This window comes from Chlorocebus sabaeus, chromosome 19 (genome assembly GCF_047675955.1).
Source record: "Chlorocebus sabaeus isolate Y175 chromosome 19, mChlSab1.0.hap1, whole genome shotgun sequence".
In the NCBI taxonomy this organism is placed as follows: domain Eukaryota; kingdom Metazoa; phylum Chordata; class Mammalia; order Primates; family Cercopithecidae; genus Chlorocebus; species Chlorocebus sabaeus.
The window spans coordinates 8,203,911-8,218,836 of NC_132922.1; the positions used below are offsets into that span (position 1 = coordinate 8,203,911).

The 14,926-nt window shown below is 47.5% G+C and overlaps 1 protein-coding gene across 2 annotated transcripts in view; it reads left to right on the top strand.

Annotated features, from left to right (window-relative positions):
* The window catches only part of POLDIP3 (DNA polymerase delta interacting protein 3), a 30,228-nt gene that overhangs the window by 12,715 nt on the left and 2,587 nt on the right, over nucleotides 1-14,926 (top strand). Inside the window, exons 3-8 of one of the 2 annotated variants that reach the window (XM_007975986.3) lie at nucleotides 147-233; nucleotides 2,436-2,531; nucleotides 5,548-5,727; nucleotides 6,294-6,371; nucleotides 10,182-10,311; nucleotides 14,762-14,828. In XM_007975986.3, the coding sequence (XP_007974177.2) occupies nucleotides 147-233; nucleotides 2,436-2,531; nucleotides 5,548-5,727; nucleotides 6,294-6,371; nucleotides 10,182-10,311; nucleotides 14,762-14,828 (638 nt within the window). The remainder of the gene's footprint in view (nucleotides 1-146; nucleotides 234-2,435; nucleotides 2,532-5,547; nucleotides 5,728-6,293; nucleotides 6,372-10,181; nucleotides 10,312-14,761; nucleotides 14,829-14,926) is intronic. The other variant, XM_007975984.3, reaches the window with a different exon arrangement.

Below are 14,926 nucleotides of genomic sequence, written 5' to 3' on the forward strand. Positions count from 1 at the left end.
CTACTGTGGGGGATAAAACCCTCTGTAGTGCCTTTTACCAAAGACCAAAGCTGCATGCGCACCGTGTATCAAGTTCAGTAACCCCCTCCTTCTAGAGAATGCATGTGGACCCTGTGGGGTGGATTCTGACCACTGAGTGTTTCTAGGTTCCACAGCAGAAAGCCATGGCACCACTTCATCCCCATCCTGCTGGAATGAGAATCAATGTTGTCAATAACCACCAGGCCAAACAGGTAGAGTGAGTGAGAGAGAGAGTGTGTGTGTACATAGTGAACATGTAGGCGTGTACATGTTTTGATGAGGCCTACTTGGGTGCATGGACTGAGGCTTGCTCCCAAGGTTCCCAGTTGGTAGTACTGGAGGCGGGGTTACAGTGAACTTTTTGCAATTTAAAGAAGAAACTTCTTTTTTTTTTTGAGACGGAGTCTCGCTCTGTCGCCAGGCTGGAGTGCAGTGGCGTAATCTCGGCTCACTACAACCTCTGCCTCCCGGGTTCAATTGATCCTCCTGCCTCAGCCTCCTGAGTATCTGGGACTACAGGCGTGCACCACCACACCCAGCTAATTTTTGTATTTTTAGTAGAGATGGGGTTTCACAGTGTTCGCCAGGATGGTCTCAATCTCTTGACCTTGTGATCCGCCCACCTCAGCTTCCCAAAGTGCTGAGATTACAGGCATAAGCCACCGCACCCAGCCAAGAAGCGACTTCTTAATGGACTCTTAATAGAGGAAGGGAGGCATAGGGAGCAGAGAAGCTAATAAAGTTTTTTTTGTTGTTAATTTTTTTTTTAAATAAAAGTTCTATGTGCTTAATATAGAAAACTTGCCAAAAAGTCCCTCAAGTTCCTATTCTCCAAAGCCAATCACTGTTGAAATTTTGCCATAGTTCCTTACATGTCCCCCCACCCCCTGTCTTTTTTTTTTTTTTTTTTTTTTTTTTTGGAGACAGGGTCTCACTCTGTCCCCCAGGGTGGAGTGCAGTGGTGCAGTCATGGCTCACTGCAGCCTTGACTTTCTGGGCTCAAATGATCCTCCCACCTCAGCCTCCTGAGTAGCTGGGATCACAGGTGCATACCACCACATCTGGCTAATTTTTGTAGAGATAGAGTCTTGCCATGTTGCCCAGGCTGGTCTCTAACTCCTGGGTTCAGTCGATCCTCCTGCCTCGGCCTCCCAAAGTGCTGGGGTTACAGGCACAGGTGTGAGCCACCATGCCCAGCCTGTTTTTTTGTTTTTTGTTTTTTTGAGACGGAGTTTCGCTCTTGTTGCCCAGGCTGGAGTGCAGTGGCACAATCTCAGCTCACCACAACCTCCGCCTCCCGGGTTCGAGTGATTCTCCTGCCTCAGCCTCTCAAGTAGCTGGGATTCCAGGCATGCGCCACCACGCCTGGCTAATTTTGTATTTTTAGTAGAGATGGGGTTTCTCCATGTTGGTCAGGCTGGTCTCAAACTCCTGACCTCAGGTAATCTGCCTGCCTTGGCCTCCCAAAGTGCTGGGATTACAGGTGTGAGCCACCATGCCCAGCCCCAGTCTGTTTTTTACTTAATTCATAGTTGTGGTTGTGGTTATATTCTTTTTTTTTTTTTTTTTTTTTTTGAGGCCGAGTCTCGCTCTGTCACCCAGGCTAGAGTGCAGTGGCGCCATCTTGACTCACTGCAAGCTCCGCCTCACAGGTTCACACCATTGTCCTGCCTCAGCCTCCTGAGTAGCTGGGACTACAGGTGCCCACCACCACGCCTGGCTAATTTTTTTTTTTTGTATTTTTAGTAGAGACAGGGTTTCACCGTGTTAGCCAGGATGGTCTCAATCTGCTGACCTCGTGATCTGCTCTCCTCGGCCTCCCAAAGTGCTGGGATTACAGGCGTGAGCCACTGCGCCCAGCCATGGTTATTTTCTTATCCAATTTTCTATCATTCTTTTTTCACTTTGTAACTCAAGCATTTTTCTGCAACATTTCACATTTACTGTAAACGTTTTAGTAATTGCAAAATCCATATAGTTGGCATTCCAGTTTTATTTAAACCATTTTCCTGTCATTTTCACTGTTAGAAATCCTTCTGCTATGAACAGCTTTGTAGATAAAGTTCTTACTAGGGTTTGGATTTATTTCTGTAGGTCATATTAACAAGGATGGACTTTCCAAGCCAAAGGATATAAAGGAACATTTTAGGAACTCTTCATAGATACTGCCCACTGGGAAAAAGGGACTTCTGATGTATCTGGAAGTTGTAGGACTTTCACTGGGCCCTTGTTGACAGGGAGTTCGCCTGTCAGGACTTGTGCCCCAGTCTTTCCAGGCACCATCACCCCTGTGCCCACTTCTACTTTGGTCCCTTTCTCTCTCCAGCAGCCATTTCCTTGCCTTGCCTGTTCTAGATGTCTGTTGAGGGCACACATGCCACATTTGCTTATATTTCTTTATGTTATATTCTCAGAATTTATATGACCTGGATGAAGATGATGATGGTATAGCTTCCGTTCCTACTAAACAGATGAAGTTTGCAGCCTCCGGCGGCTTTCTTCACCACATGGTATAGCATTTCGTGTTTTCTTACGCTGCATGTCTGATCAGACAGGTGGGAGAGGTTGTGAATAGAGTCTGTTTTTTTTTTTTTTTTTGAGACGTCTTGCTCTTGTCCCCAAGGCTGCTGGAGTGCAGTGGCACGATCTCAGCTCACTGCAACCTCCGCCTCCTGGGTTCAAGCTATTCTCCTGCCTCAGCCTCCCTAGTAGCTGGGATTACAAGCGCCTGCCACCACGCCCAGCTAGTTTTTGTATTTTTAGTAGAGATGAGGTTTCACCATGTTGGCCAGGCTGGTCTGGAACTCCTGACCTCAAGTGATCCGCCTGCCTCAGCCTCCCAAAGTACTGGGATTACAGGGTGAGCCACTGCGCCCCGTGTGAACAGAGCCTTTCAATGCAGAAATATTTCTTCCTTTGGGCCGTAAGATTTTCAGAGCTGGAGTTAGTCCAACCCCTTAGTTTTGTAAACGCTGAGACACTGGGGTGCCTCCTGATTTGTTCAAGGTCCCACAGCAAGTGAAGTGCAGGGCTGCAGCTCCCAGGTGCTGTGTTTGAGACACTATAGGGAAAATGTGAGTGATCCCACAGTGGGGAGTCTGTGTTCTTTTCCTTGGTGGCTGGCCATTTTGCATGCTCTGTGACCCTCTATGGTCAGCAGCTCAGGTGCTGCTCTTGGAGTCTGGATTCCCTTCGTTGACGTTAGCGGGAATACATCTCACCTGATCTGTGGGCTCTGCCAGGTGCAGCCTGCATGCAGGGAAAGCTTGCTGGGCTAGAGTGTTGATCAGACATCATGCAGAGAAGGAGAGAAAACAGCATCTGGGAGCATCAGGGAGGTCCATGCTGCTCAGCTCAGTAGTACAGCCAAGTGTCAGACAGGGAGGCCAGTGGGCTGCCCAGGTGGGTCCTTATGGCAGACACCTCTTTTGTTTTTCCTTCAGAAGCTCAAAGACTCAGTTTTGGTTACTGTCTCGAGTATGTGGACCAGACTCCTGGTTAGTAATTAAGAGAAACATGGGCCGAGCGCCGTGGCTCATGCGTGTAATCCCAGCACTTTGGGAGGCAGAGGTGGGCAGATCACGAGGTCAGGAGACCAAGACCATCCTGGCTAACACGATGAAACCCCGTCTCTACTAAAAAACACAAAAAAATTATCCGGGCATGGTGGTGGGCACCTGTAGTCCCAGCTACTCGGAAGGCTGAGGCAGGGGAATGGCGTGAACCTGGGAGGCGGAGCTTGCAGTGAGCCGAGATCATGCCACAGCACTCCAGCCTGGGCGACAGAGCGAGACTCCGTCTGGAAAAAAAAAAAAAGAGAGAAACATGAAGCTGGCTGGGCGCGGTGGCTCACGCCTGTAATCCGAGCACTTTGGGAGGCCGAGGTGGGCAGATTACCTGAGGTCAGGAGTTCGAGACCAGCCTGGCAACATGGTGAAACGCTGTCTCTACTAAAAATACAAAAATTAGCTGGACATGGTGCTGCGTGCCTGTAATCCCAGCTACTCGGGAGGCTGAGGCAGGAGAATTGTTTGAACCCTGAGATGGAGGTTGCAGTGAGCCAAGATTGCACCACTGCACTCCAGCCTGGGTGACAGGGTGAGACTCCGTCTCAAAAAAAAAAAAAAAAAGATACGTCGTGAAGCTGAATGATGCCAGTTTGTTTCTTTACAAAGGGACCAGGCCTTTCCAGTAATTAGACTGCTCAAGTCTGCTATCAAGGGAACTATCACCTTGCTCAGTGAGTCTCTATCCCTATTTGATACCCTAATTGAATAAATGCCATATTTATACTAATGCGTTTTGTACCCTGTGAGATGGGTACTGTTGATTACCCTCGCTTATGGATGAGGAAGCAGGCATGGAGAGGTAAAATAAGCCTGTTCAACATCACCCAGCTGATGAGAAGCAGTGGATCTAGGAATGGAGCCTGAGCAGTCTGGTTCTCAGGGCCCTATGTGTAGTCACTGTGCTGTCCTGGCTCTGGAGACTCAGAAAGCTGCCTGAGGAATGTGGAATCCAGCCTGGGGATGACGCTGCTTCTCCTAGACTTGGAGAAGCGTGGTGAATTGCCCCTGCCCATGCTCTGATCTGCCTTTCTGGCTGCTGCGTTCCTGCCTTCTCCCTGGGTCAGTGCCTTTAAACACTGCCCTAAATCAGCAGGGCTCCCGTCACTTCTGCTTTATGCGCCTTTTTCCTCAGACACAATACAGGGGAGTTTTGTTTCCAAGGGACCATATCGAGATGGGAGGGGCTGTTTTTGGTGATCTGCGCTGCCGAATGCCCGTGTGTCCCTGACTGTCCAGGAGCTGATGAGGCCAAGGCTGTGTGTGGTTCCTCTGGATGGCCAGAAGAGGAACCAAAAAGCTGAGTTCTGGGCCTTCTTAAGCGTGGTGATCAGCACACTGTGATAGAAGCATATCTGGGAATGAACTTGGCCTCAACCTTTTGGCCTTTTAATTTTTCAGCTTTATTAAGAAAACAAAGGAATAAAATCGTGGCTACTCCATAGGCATAACGGCTCCTTTACATTTTTTGTAGAGATGAGGTTTCACTGTGTTGCCCAGGTTGGTCTTGAACTTCTGGCCTCAAGCAATCCTCTCACCTCAGCCTCCCAAAGTGCTGGGATGACAGGTGTGATTCACTATGCCTGGCCAAGCTTTTGGCCTTCTGACCAGCCTCATATTGTAGAATTTTTAGAAAGTCTAAGTGGTATGGGTGAGTCTGTGGCTCCTAGGTAATTTTCCAGGTCAGGGCTGTATGGAAGCTTCCTACCAAGAGCTTCTAGCACTGTGGAGACTGGCTTCTGTGAGTGCGCGCTCAGGCTGTGTTTTTTTTTCTCCCCCTGCCCCTTCACTATGGGATGTCACTGGCAGCCGGCAGCTTTTTTGGCTCCAGACCTCTAATAGAATTGGAGAGCTGGGAGGCGTAGAGGGTTCATGCTCTCAGCAAGTTGTCAGCCCCTTGGGGCTTCTTCAGAACATTCCATGTCTGGCTTCTCAGATTCTTTTCTGTCTCTTTGTTTAGGCTGGGCTAAGTAGTTCCAAGCTTTCCATGTCCAAGGCCCTCCCTCTTACCAAAGTGGTTCAGAATGACGCATACACAGCTCCTGCTCTCCCTTCCTCTGTTCGAACAAAAGCCTTGACCAACATGTCCCGGACACTGGTGAACAAGGAAGAACCCCCCAAAGAGCTGCCACCTGCTGAGGTGAGGTGACGGTGGTGACCACAGCAGTTGGGGTCAGGAGGGCTGTATGCTTATATGTATGTCATTGTGTCCCCACAACGCCTTTGTGAGGTGGGCATTGCCACCCCCATTCTACAGATGAGCAAACCAAGACCTAGGGACTCTTCTCTTAAAGACCTTGCAGGCTGCTGGGGACAGCAGACCTGCTGAGAGGTTACGGTATCTGGTGATATGTTAGACTCTCCCAGAAGAAAGCTGTTAGGAGTGCTGAGGACAGAACATCTCATTCCAGTTGGGAAATCTGGGAAAAAGGGTCTTTTAGCTGAGTGGATCTGGAAGCATGAGCAGCCTTCCAGGTAGAGGCTCAGGGCCTGAGAGGCTTGCGTATTTGGGAGATGGAAAAGGGTCCATGCTTTTAGCATAGAGCGGTGGGGGGTGTAGTGGACACTGAAGTTCAGGGGGCCCAGTTGTGGTAACTCTCCATGGAGCTTTCCTCTGGGCCTTCCTAGTCACGTGCCTGGAGGAATTTCTGTTGTGGGAATGCTTATTAGCTATCCAGCTTCTGTTAACGCTCTTGTCTGTGGCAGCCTGTTCTCAGCCCATTGGAAGGCACCAAGATGACTGTGAATAATCTGCACCCTCGGGTCACTGAGGAGGACATTGTTGTAAGTACTGTGACCTACCAAACACTTAAATCTCAAACCGCCTCTGTGGCAAACGTCTCTTAAGACCCACCCTCAGGTTTGATGACTGCTAGGACTCACCAGACTCAGCATATAGTCACACTCAGGGCTGAGACTAATGACAGCAAAAGGATGCAGAGCAAATGGTTCATGGGGTGAAGCTGGGGGGAAACCAGGCACAAGCCTCCAGAGGCCCCTCCCAGCAGAGTTGCACAGGATGCTGGGTGCAACTCGCAGCAAGTTGTGACAACACATGTGACACCAGGGAAGTTCATTAAAGACTCGGTGCCCAAAGGTTTTATTGGGGACTGGCCACTTCGGCATTCTTTGTGTAGCACATACCAAAATTCCAGACTCCCAGAAGAAAAGCAGCTGTTGAGCAGAAACCATGTTGTTTGGACAGTCCAGGCACAGTGAACTGTGGGGTGGCAGGAGCGCTCCTGAGATCTGAGTTCCCAGATGCCAGCCAAGGGCCACCCCTGGAATCGGGCCTTTCAAACAGTAGCAGTCAGCCCAGCTGCTTCACTCTTCTGCGCAGCTTCTAACCAAGGCCAGGTGCCTGGCATGAATCTCAGAGTCAGGGGATATCTGTGATGTAATGGGTCATAAATGGGATCCTTTAGTCCCACTGGGCGATATCCAGTAGTTGTGTTTTCCTGTGAGTCTTTGGAACGTTCTATGTCCTTTGGAGGTTTTACAAGATGATTCCAAAGTGAAAGAGGTGAGATGGACTGGTGGTATCCACCTACCTGGTCCATCCTGTCCCACCCATGGTAGTCATGGGCAAAACCTGTCAGGTGCCTGTGAGTGGGGTTCTGGATGCAGCTAGGACTTCTTTTCAACATCATTTTCATTCAGGCAGCCAAAAGAGCCATTAGCTTAGAAATCCAGGCATCCTTTGAACTGTCAGATCACAAAATGAATACGGTTGGAGAATCCAGCCTCTCCCTGCAGTTGAGTCCCAGACTAACAGACTGCACTGGTTACTACATTTGTTAAAATCTTTTTGTTTCGTTTTGTTTTGTTTTGTTTTTGAGATAGAGTCTCACTGTCACCTAAGCTAGAGTGTAATGGCGTGATCTCAGCTCACTGCAACCTCTGCCTCCCAGGCTCAAGCAATTTTCCTGCCTCGGCCTCCCGAGTAACTGGGATTAGAGGCGCCTGCCACTACACCTGGCTAATTTTTGTATTTTTAGTAGAGACAGGGTTTCACCATGTTGGCTAGGGTGGTCTTGAACTCCTGACCTCAAATGATCTGCCCGCCTTGGGTTTTTTGTTTTGTTTTGTTTGTTTGTTTGTTTTTTAAGACGAGTCTTGCTCTGTGGCACAGGCTGGAGTGCAGTGGTGCGATCTTGGCTCACTGCAACTTCCACCTCCTGGGTTCAAGCAATTCTCATGCCTCAGCCTCCCTGGTAGCTGGGATTACAGGCGCGTGCCACCATACCCAGCTAATTTTTGTATTTTTCAGTAGAGACGGGGTTTCACCATGTTGGCTATGCTGGTCTTGAACTCCTGACCTTATGATTTGCCTGCCTTGGCCTCCCAAAGTGCTGGTATTACAGGTGTGAGCCACTGTGCCCAGCTGAGGTTAAACCTTTTTTTTTTTTTTTTTTTTTTTTTGAGACAGAGTCTCACTCTGTCGCCCAGGCTGGAGTGCAGTGGCCGGATCTCAGCTCACTGCAAGCTCCACCTCCCGGGTTTACGCCATTCTCCTGCCTCAGCCTCCCGAGTAGCTGGGACTACAGGCACCCACCACCTCGTCCGGCTAGTTTTTTGTATTTTTTTAGTAGAGACGGGGTTTCACCATGTTAGCCAGGATGGTCTCGATCTCCTGACCTCGTGATTCGCCCATCTCGGCCTTCCAAAGTGCTGGGATTACAGGCTTGAGCCACCGCACCTGGCCTAGGTTAAATCTTAATTATGAAACACACACATGCTGTGAAATGGGTCCCTCATATGCCCTTCTCCTTTACAGGGACAGTGCTGTGAATGGTGCACGTGAGGATGGAAATTGTAGCTTGTTTTGTGTAATACTTGACAAGTCATTAAGAATTAAAGCTGATTGCTGGGTGCAGTGGCTCACATCTGTAATCCCAGCACTTTGTGAGGCCGAGGCTGGTGGATCGCCTGAGGTCAGGAGTTCGAGACCAGCTTGGCCAACATGGCGAAACCCCATCTCTACTAAAAATAGAAAAATTAGTCAGGCGTGGTGGTGCGTGCCCGTAGTCCCAGCTACTCGGGAGGCTGAGGCAGGAGAATCACTTAGAACCCGGGAGGTGGAGGTTGCAGTGAGCCGAGATCACACCATTGCTCTCCTGCCTAGGTGACGGAGTGAGACTCTGTCTCAAAAAAAGGAAAGAATTAAAACTGTTTATAAGCGTAATAACGACTGCCATTTATTGAGTACTTGCTATGTGCCAGTCACTGTAGGCAGACTCCTGGGAGATACATAATGGTGGAAAACTGAACACCAGTCATGATCAGCGCTCAGGGGAGATTGCCAGTAATAATCATCCTCTCTCCTCTTCTACCCAAATAGGCAATGTTAAAAGGACAATGGAAATAAAATTGGAATTACACCTACTATTTATAGTTGGCCCTTCATATCTGTGGGTTCTGCATCTGCAGATTTAGCCAACCACTGAAGGAAAATATTCGAATTTTTAAAAATAACAGTATAATGAGAAATAATACAAATTTTAGAAATACAGTATAACAACTATATAGCATTTGCATTGGTATTGTAAGTAATCTAGGGATGATTTAAAGTATAGTGGACAATGTGCATAGGTTATACGTAAATACTACAGCATTTTATAGCAGGGACTTGAGCATCCACAGATTTTAGTATCTGTGAGTGGTTCTGGAACCAGTCTCCCACAGGTGCAGAGGGACATCTTGTTTTGATATTTACCATTAAAAACAAATCATGTCAAGGACCTTTTCATAAACCTTCTTTTGGCCTTCACAGCAACCTTGTGAAGGCAGTTGCAGGTGAAGAAATGGCGTGAGTGCTAGTCAGGCTCTGTGTGTCTTCACATTCTGCTCCCTCTCTGGCCTTAATTGTCTTGTCTGTAAAATGGGGTGGAGATTGGAGTCAATGATGTGTGCAAAGCACAGCTTAAAAATGATCTCGGTTGAGCTTTCCAGTAACCCTCTGAAGTAAGCTAGTTCTTTTTATTTTCAGAAGAGGAAGCAGGCTTAGAGAAGTTAAGTAACTTGCTAGATGTCCCATAGCAGATAGGCAGCAAAGCCTGGGGGATCAAACTCAGGTCTGACTTAGAGTGACCAACTGTCCCAGTTTTGCTAGGGACTCTTCCTGGTTTTATCACTCAAAGTCTTATGTCCAGGGAAACCCTTCAATCCAGCCAAACCAGGACTCTGGGTGGAACTCCAGAATTTGTATTTCTAACAGATTCTCAGGTGACATGTTAGCAGCTGTCTTTCTTTGTGTACATGTATTCTCATGACAGGGCTCTCTGAGAAAATTTCCGTAACTATTTTATCCCTGTTGAGGTGGCACTGAAGACTTTGGCGGTGGCTTGCTGGGAGATCCCAGGTGATCCAAGGCTTGTAAACCCAGCCCCTTTCCCACTGCCGACTTCATCTGGTGCTGTGTTGAGGCCTGTGGATGTCTCAAGAGCACCACCTAACGTGGAACCTCCCTGCAGTCTCAGGCACAGGGGCATATTTAGCTGCAGTGGAGCCACCACACCCCAGGGCCTTCAGAGTGTGTGAGTGGCAGGCGGTGAGAAATCCTTCCCCAATCCCAACCCCTCTTGTTGTGTGCAGGAACTTTTCTGTGTGTGTGGGGCCCTCAAGCGAGCTCGACTGGTCCATCCTGGGGTAGCAGAGGTGGTGTTTGTGAAAAAGGACGATGCCATCACCGCATATAAGAAATACAACAACCGGTGTCTGGACGGTAAGTTAGGGAGAAGGCAGCCCTCTGACCCTCCCACTCCTCTCTGCTTACTGTCTGGTAGCAGGCTTTCCAGGGGAAGTCTCTCTGAGATGCGTGGAACCCATCTCCGGGGCCTCATCTGCACCAGGAACTGCTGTGCAGTCTCTGAGTAGTCCTGAGCTGTGGGTTACACAGGGCCCTGGATTTTCACCCAGCCCTTAAGCTTTTGAGCCCAGCAAAAAAGAAAACAGCGTTTCTCTGTGGATGATTCTCTTAAGGGGTCTTGCCAGGGAAGCCAAGAGGCACAGCCGTTCCCTCCCAGATGTTGATCTGCTTAGTGCTAGGGCAGACGTTCCTCAAAGCCCTGGAGTCTTGTCTGAATGTTGGCTCCTGGGTGAGAGCTGCTCCTAGTGGGTAAACAACAGACTTTATTGACTTGAGGTTTGTATTTTTCATCTCCAGAGAGCCTGTAGAGAAGAATTCTGTCTGCCATGTTCCTTTTCCACTCATTTGTTCTTTCAGTATGTATTGAGTGCCTACTGTGGACCAAGGCCCTGTGCTAGAAGTGGAGAAGCAGAGATAATAAAACAATACAACAATAAAAAAATTACAAATAAAAGACCTGGAGCCTTGGCTAAATCTTGGCACCTGGGTGAACTCCCCTGGGTGAGTCAGTGGAGTTCCGATTTGCATTTCCCTGTGGCTAATGATGTTGAGCACCTTTTCATGTGCTTATTGGCCATTTGTATGTCATTAAAAAAAATTATTTTTTAATTTTGTTTTAAATTTTAAATTTCTCTTGTTTTTTCTTATTTTGTCATATTGGATGTGGAAAGATACTTTTCTTTTTTTTCTTTTTTTTTTGAGTTTCTCTCTGTAGCTGGGGTGCAGTGGCATGATCTTGGCTCACAGGAACCTCTGCCTTCCATGTTCAAGCGATTTTCCTGCCTCAACCTTCCAAGTAGCTGGGACTACAGGCACGCGCCACCACGCCCAGCTAATTGTTTTGTATTTTTAGTAGAGATGGGGTTTCACCATGTTGGCCAGGCTGGTCTCAAACTCCTGACCTCAGGTGATCTGCCCACCTCGGCCTCCCAAAGTGCTAGGATTACAGGCGTGAGCCACCGTGCCCAGCTGTCTTCTTTGGAGAAATGCCAGTATAGAATCTTTGTCTGCCTTTTAGGTTTTTTTTTATTATTGAGTTGTAAAAGTACTTTACATATTCTTAAGTCCCTTATCAGATAAGTGATTTACTAGTATTTTCTCCCATTCTGTAGGTTTTTTTTACTTTTGCTTGTTAATGTATTCATACGCTGTATAAGGACTTTTTGGTTAACACCAGACCACATATATGACAGTGGGCCCATAACATTATAATACCATATTTTTACTGTATTTTTTCTATGTTTAGATGTACAAATACAGTTGCCTACTCTACTCAGTAGAGTAACATGCTATACAGCCAGGTGTGGTGGCTCAAGCCTGTAATTCCAGTACTTTGGGAGACTGAGGCAGGAGGGTCACTTGAGCCTAGAAACTTGAGACCGACCTGTGCAATGTGGCAAGACCCTGTCTCAAAAAATAAATTAGCTGGGCATGGTGGTGTGTGCCTGTAGTCCCAGATGCTGGGGAGGCTGAGGTGGGAGGATCACCTGAGCCTGGAAAGTTGAGGCTGTAGTGAGCTATGATCATGCCACTGCACTCTGGGATGTATTCCCATGGTTAAATGATACATGGCTATATGTGCATTTACAGCTATATATTCTAAGCATTGCTTTAACTGCATTCCATATCATGCCTTCATTTTCATTCATCTTGAATTATTTTCTAATTTCCCTTGTGATTTCTCCTTTGACCCATTGGTGGTTTAGGATTGTTTCAATTTCCATATATTCATGAATTTTCCAGATTTTCTTTTCTTGAGTGTTTAAGGAGAATATGTATTTTCTTGTTGTGGGTGGAGTGTTCTGTACATGTCTATTATGTCTAGTTGCTTTGTCATGTTGTTCAAGTGTTGTTTCATTGTTGATCTGCCTGGTTCTATCTAGTATTGAAAGTGAAATATGGAGTGTTTTGTTTTGTTTTTTTGAGACGGAGTCTCCCTCTGTCGCCCAGGCTGGAGTGCAGTGGCATGATCTTGACTCACAGCAACCTCTGCCTTCTGGGTTCAAGCAGTTCTCCTGTCTCAGCCTCCCAAGTAGCTGGGATTACAGGTGCCTGCTGTCACGCCCAGCTAATTTTTGTATTTTTAGTAGAGATGGGGGTTTTTTTTTGAGACGGAGTCTCACTCTGTCGCCCAGGCTGGGGCTGGGCGCGATGGCTCAAGCCTGTAATCCCAGCATTTTGGGAGGCCGAGATGGGCGGATCACGAGGTCAAGAGATCGAGACCATCCTGGTTAACACGGAGATGGGGTTTTTACCATGTTGGCCAGGCTGGTTTCAAAGTCCTGACCTCAAGTGATCCGTCTGCCTAGGCCTTCCAAAGTGCTGGGATTAGAGGCATGAGCCACTGCGCCTGGTGAGATCTTTATTACTGTTTGTCTGTTCTTTTCACTTCTGTGTATTTTTATTTTATATATTTGAGGCTCTGTTGTTACTTGCATATATGTTTGATTATATTCTTCCTGATGAATTGACCCTTTAATTAAATTTAAATCCCTCTTTACCTCTGGTAACTTTTTTTGGTTGTTTTAAAGTCTATTTCATTTTATATTACTAATAGCTAATAAGTAAAAGACCAGCTTTCCTAGGGTTGCTGTTTGGGTAATATATCTTTGTTCACTCTTTCTTTTTTTTTTTTTTGAGATGGAGTCTCGCTCTGTCACCCAGGCTGGAATGCAGGGGCGTGATCTTGGCTCACTGCAACGTCTGCCTCCCGGGTTCAAGCGATTCTCGTGCCTTAGCCTCCTGAGTGGCTGAGACTACAGGCGCGCACCACCACACCCGGCTAATTTTTAGTATTTTTAGTAGAAATGGGGTTTCTGCCATGCGGGCCAGGCTGCTCTCAATCTCCTGGCTTCAAGTGATCCGCCCATCTCAGCCTTGCCAAGTGCTGGGATTACAGGCACGAGCCACCATGCCTGACCCACTCTTACTTTCAATCTTTTTCTCTCATCGACTGTAAAAATGTGTTTCCTAGGCTGGGCGTAGTGTCTCACGCCTGTAATCCCAGCACTTTGGGAGGCTGAGCCAGGAGAATCACCTGATTGGGAGTTCAAGACTAGCTTGACCAATATGAGAAAACTCCATCTCTACTTTACAAAATTAGCCAGGCATGGTGGTACGTGCCTGTAATCCCAGCTAAACGGGAGGCTGAGGCAGGAGAATCGCTTGAACCCGGGAGGCAGAGGTTGCCGTGAGCTGAGATCATGCCACTGCTCTCCAGCCTGGGCAGTAAGAGTGAAACTCCATCTCAAAAAAAAAGAAAAATATGTCTCCTGTAGAGAGCATATAGTTAGCTCTTACTGGTTATTTTTTATTTTAATTCAATCTGACAATCTGTCTTTGGATTGGATTATTTAAGCCATTCATATTTAATATTGATAATTAGGTTTGTTTCTTCCATTTTACTTTTTGTTTGTTTGTTTGTTTGAGACGGAGTCTCGCTCTGTTGCCCAGGCTGGAGTGCAGTGGCGCGCCGTCTCTGCTCACTGCAGGCTCCGCCTCCGAGGTTCACGCCATTCTCCTGCCTCAGCCTCCCGAGTAGCCGGGACTACAGGTGCCCGCCACCACGCTTGGCGAATTTTTTGTATTTTTAGTAGAGATGGGGTTTCACCGTGTTAGCCAGGATGGTCTCGATCTCCTGATCTCGTGATCCGCCCTCCTTGGCCTCCCAAAGTGCTGGGATTACAGTCGTGAGCCACCGCACCTGACCGCATTTTACTTTTTTGTTCCTCTTCAGTGGCTTTTCTTTCACATTTTTTTCCTAATATTTTAATTCCTTTCATGATGTATTCACTAACTTAACTCGAGTAAGATATGGAAATGTTACTCCCAAATGGCCTTGTTTCTTCTTCCTCTTTTTTGTGCTATTACCATTACACACGTTGTGCTTTGTATACAGTGGGAGTGTGGTCTTCCTAGTGCTTCATCCTTTGTAGATAGAGTAGAAGCCTGTACGAATGCTTTTGATCGTCTTTTCACTGAATTTGATAGCATAAACCTTTTCCCTTACTACTTGGATGGCTTCACATTGAGTCTCATTTCTCCTTCACTTCCACTCATTTCCTCCTGTATGAAGCAGGGTTTGTGGCCACTTTGCCTCTTGGTGCGCCATTGCTGAGGTTTCCTCACGCTTTGGATTTTCTTAGTGTCTGGCTTGATTGGAACCTAGCAGCCAGGTCTCCATCTGTGGAGCCAGAACCGCCGTGGCGGGTGTTTTGACCGTTGATAATGGAGGTACAGCCCTTGTCCTCTTGTGTGAGGAGCTGAGGTCTCATAGCAGAGCCTTTTCCTTTCTCTGGTTTTTCAGGGCAGCCAATGAAGTGCAACCTTCACATGAATGGGAACGTTATCACCTCAGACCAGCCCATCCTGCTGTGAGTTCCAAAGGCGGGGTGCTGGGGAGAGGGAACTCCATCCATCTCTTTTTATTCTAATGGGTAAACTGCCTGCATCACAGCTCCCCTTCATCCCC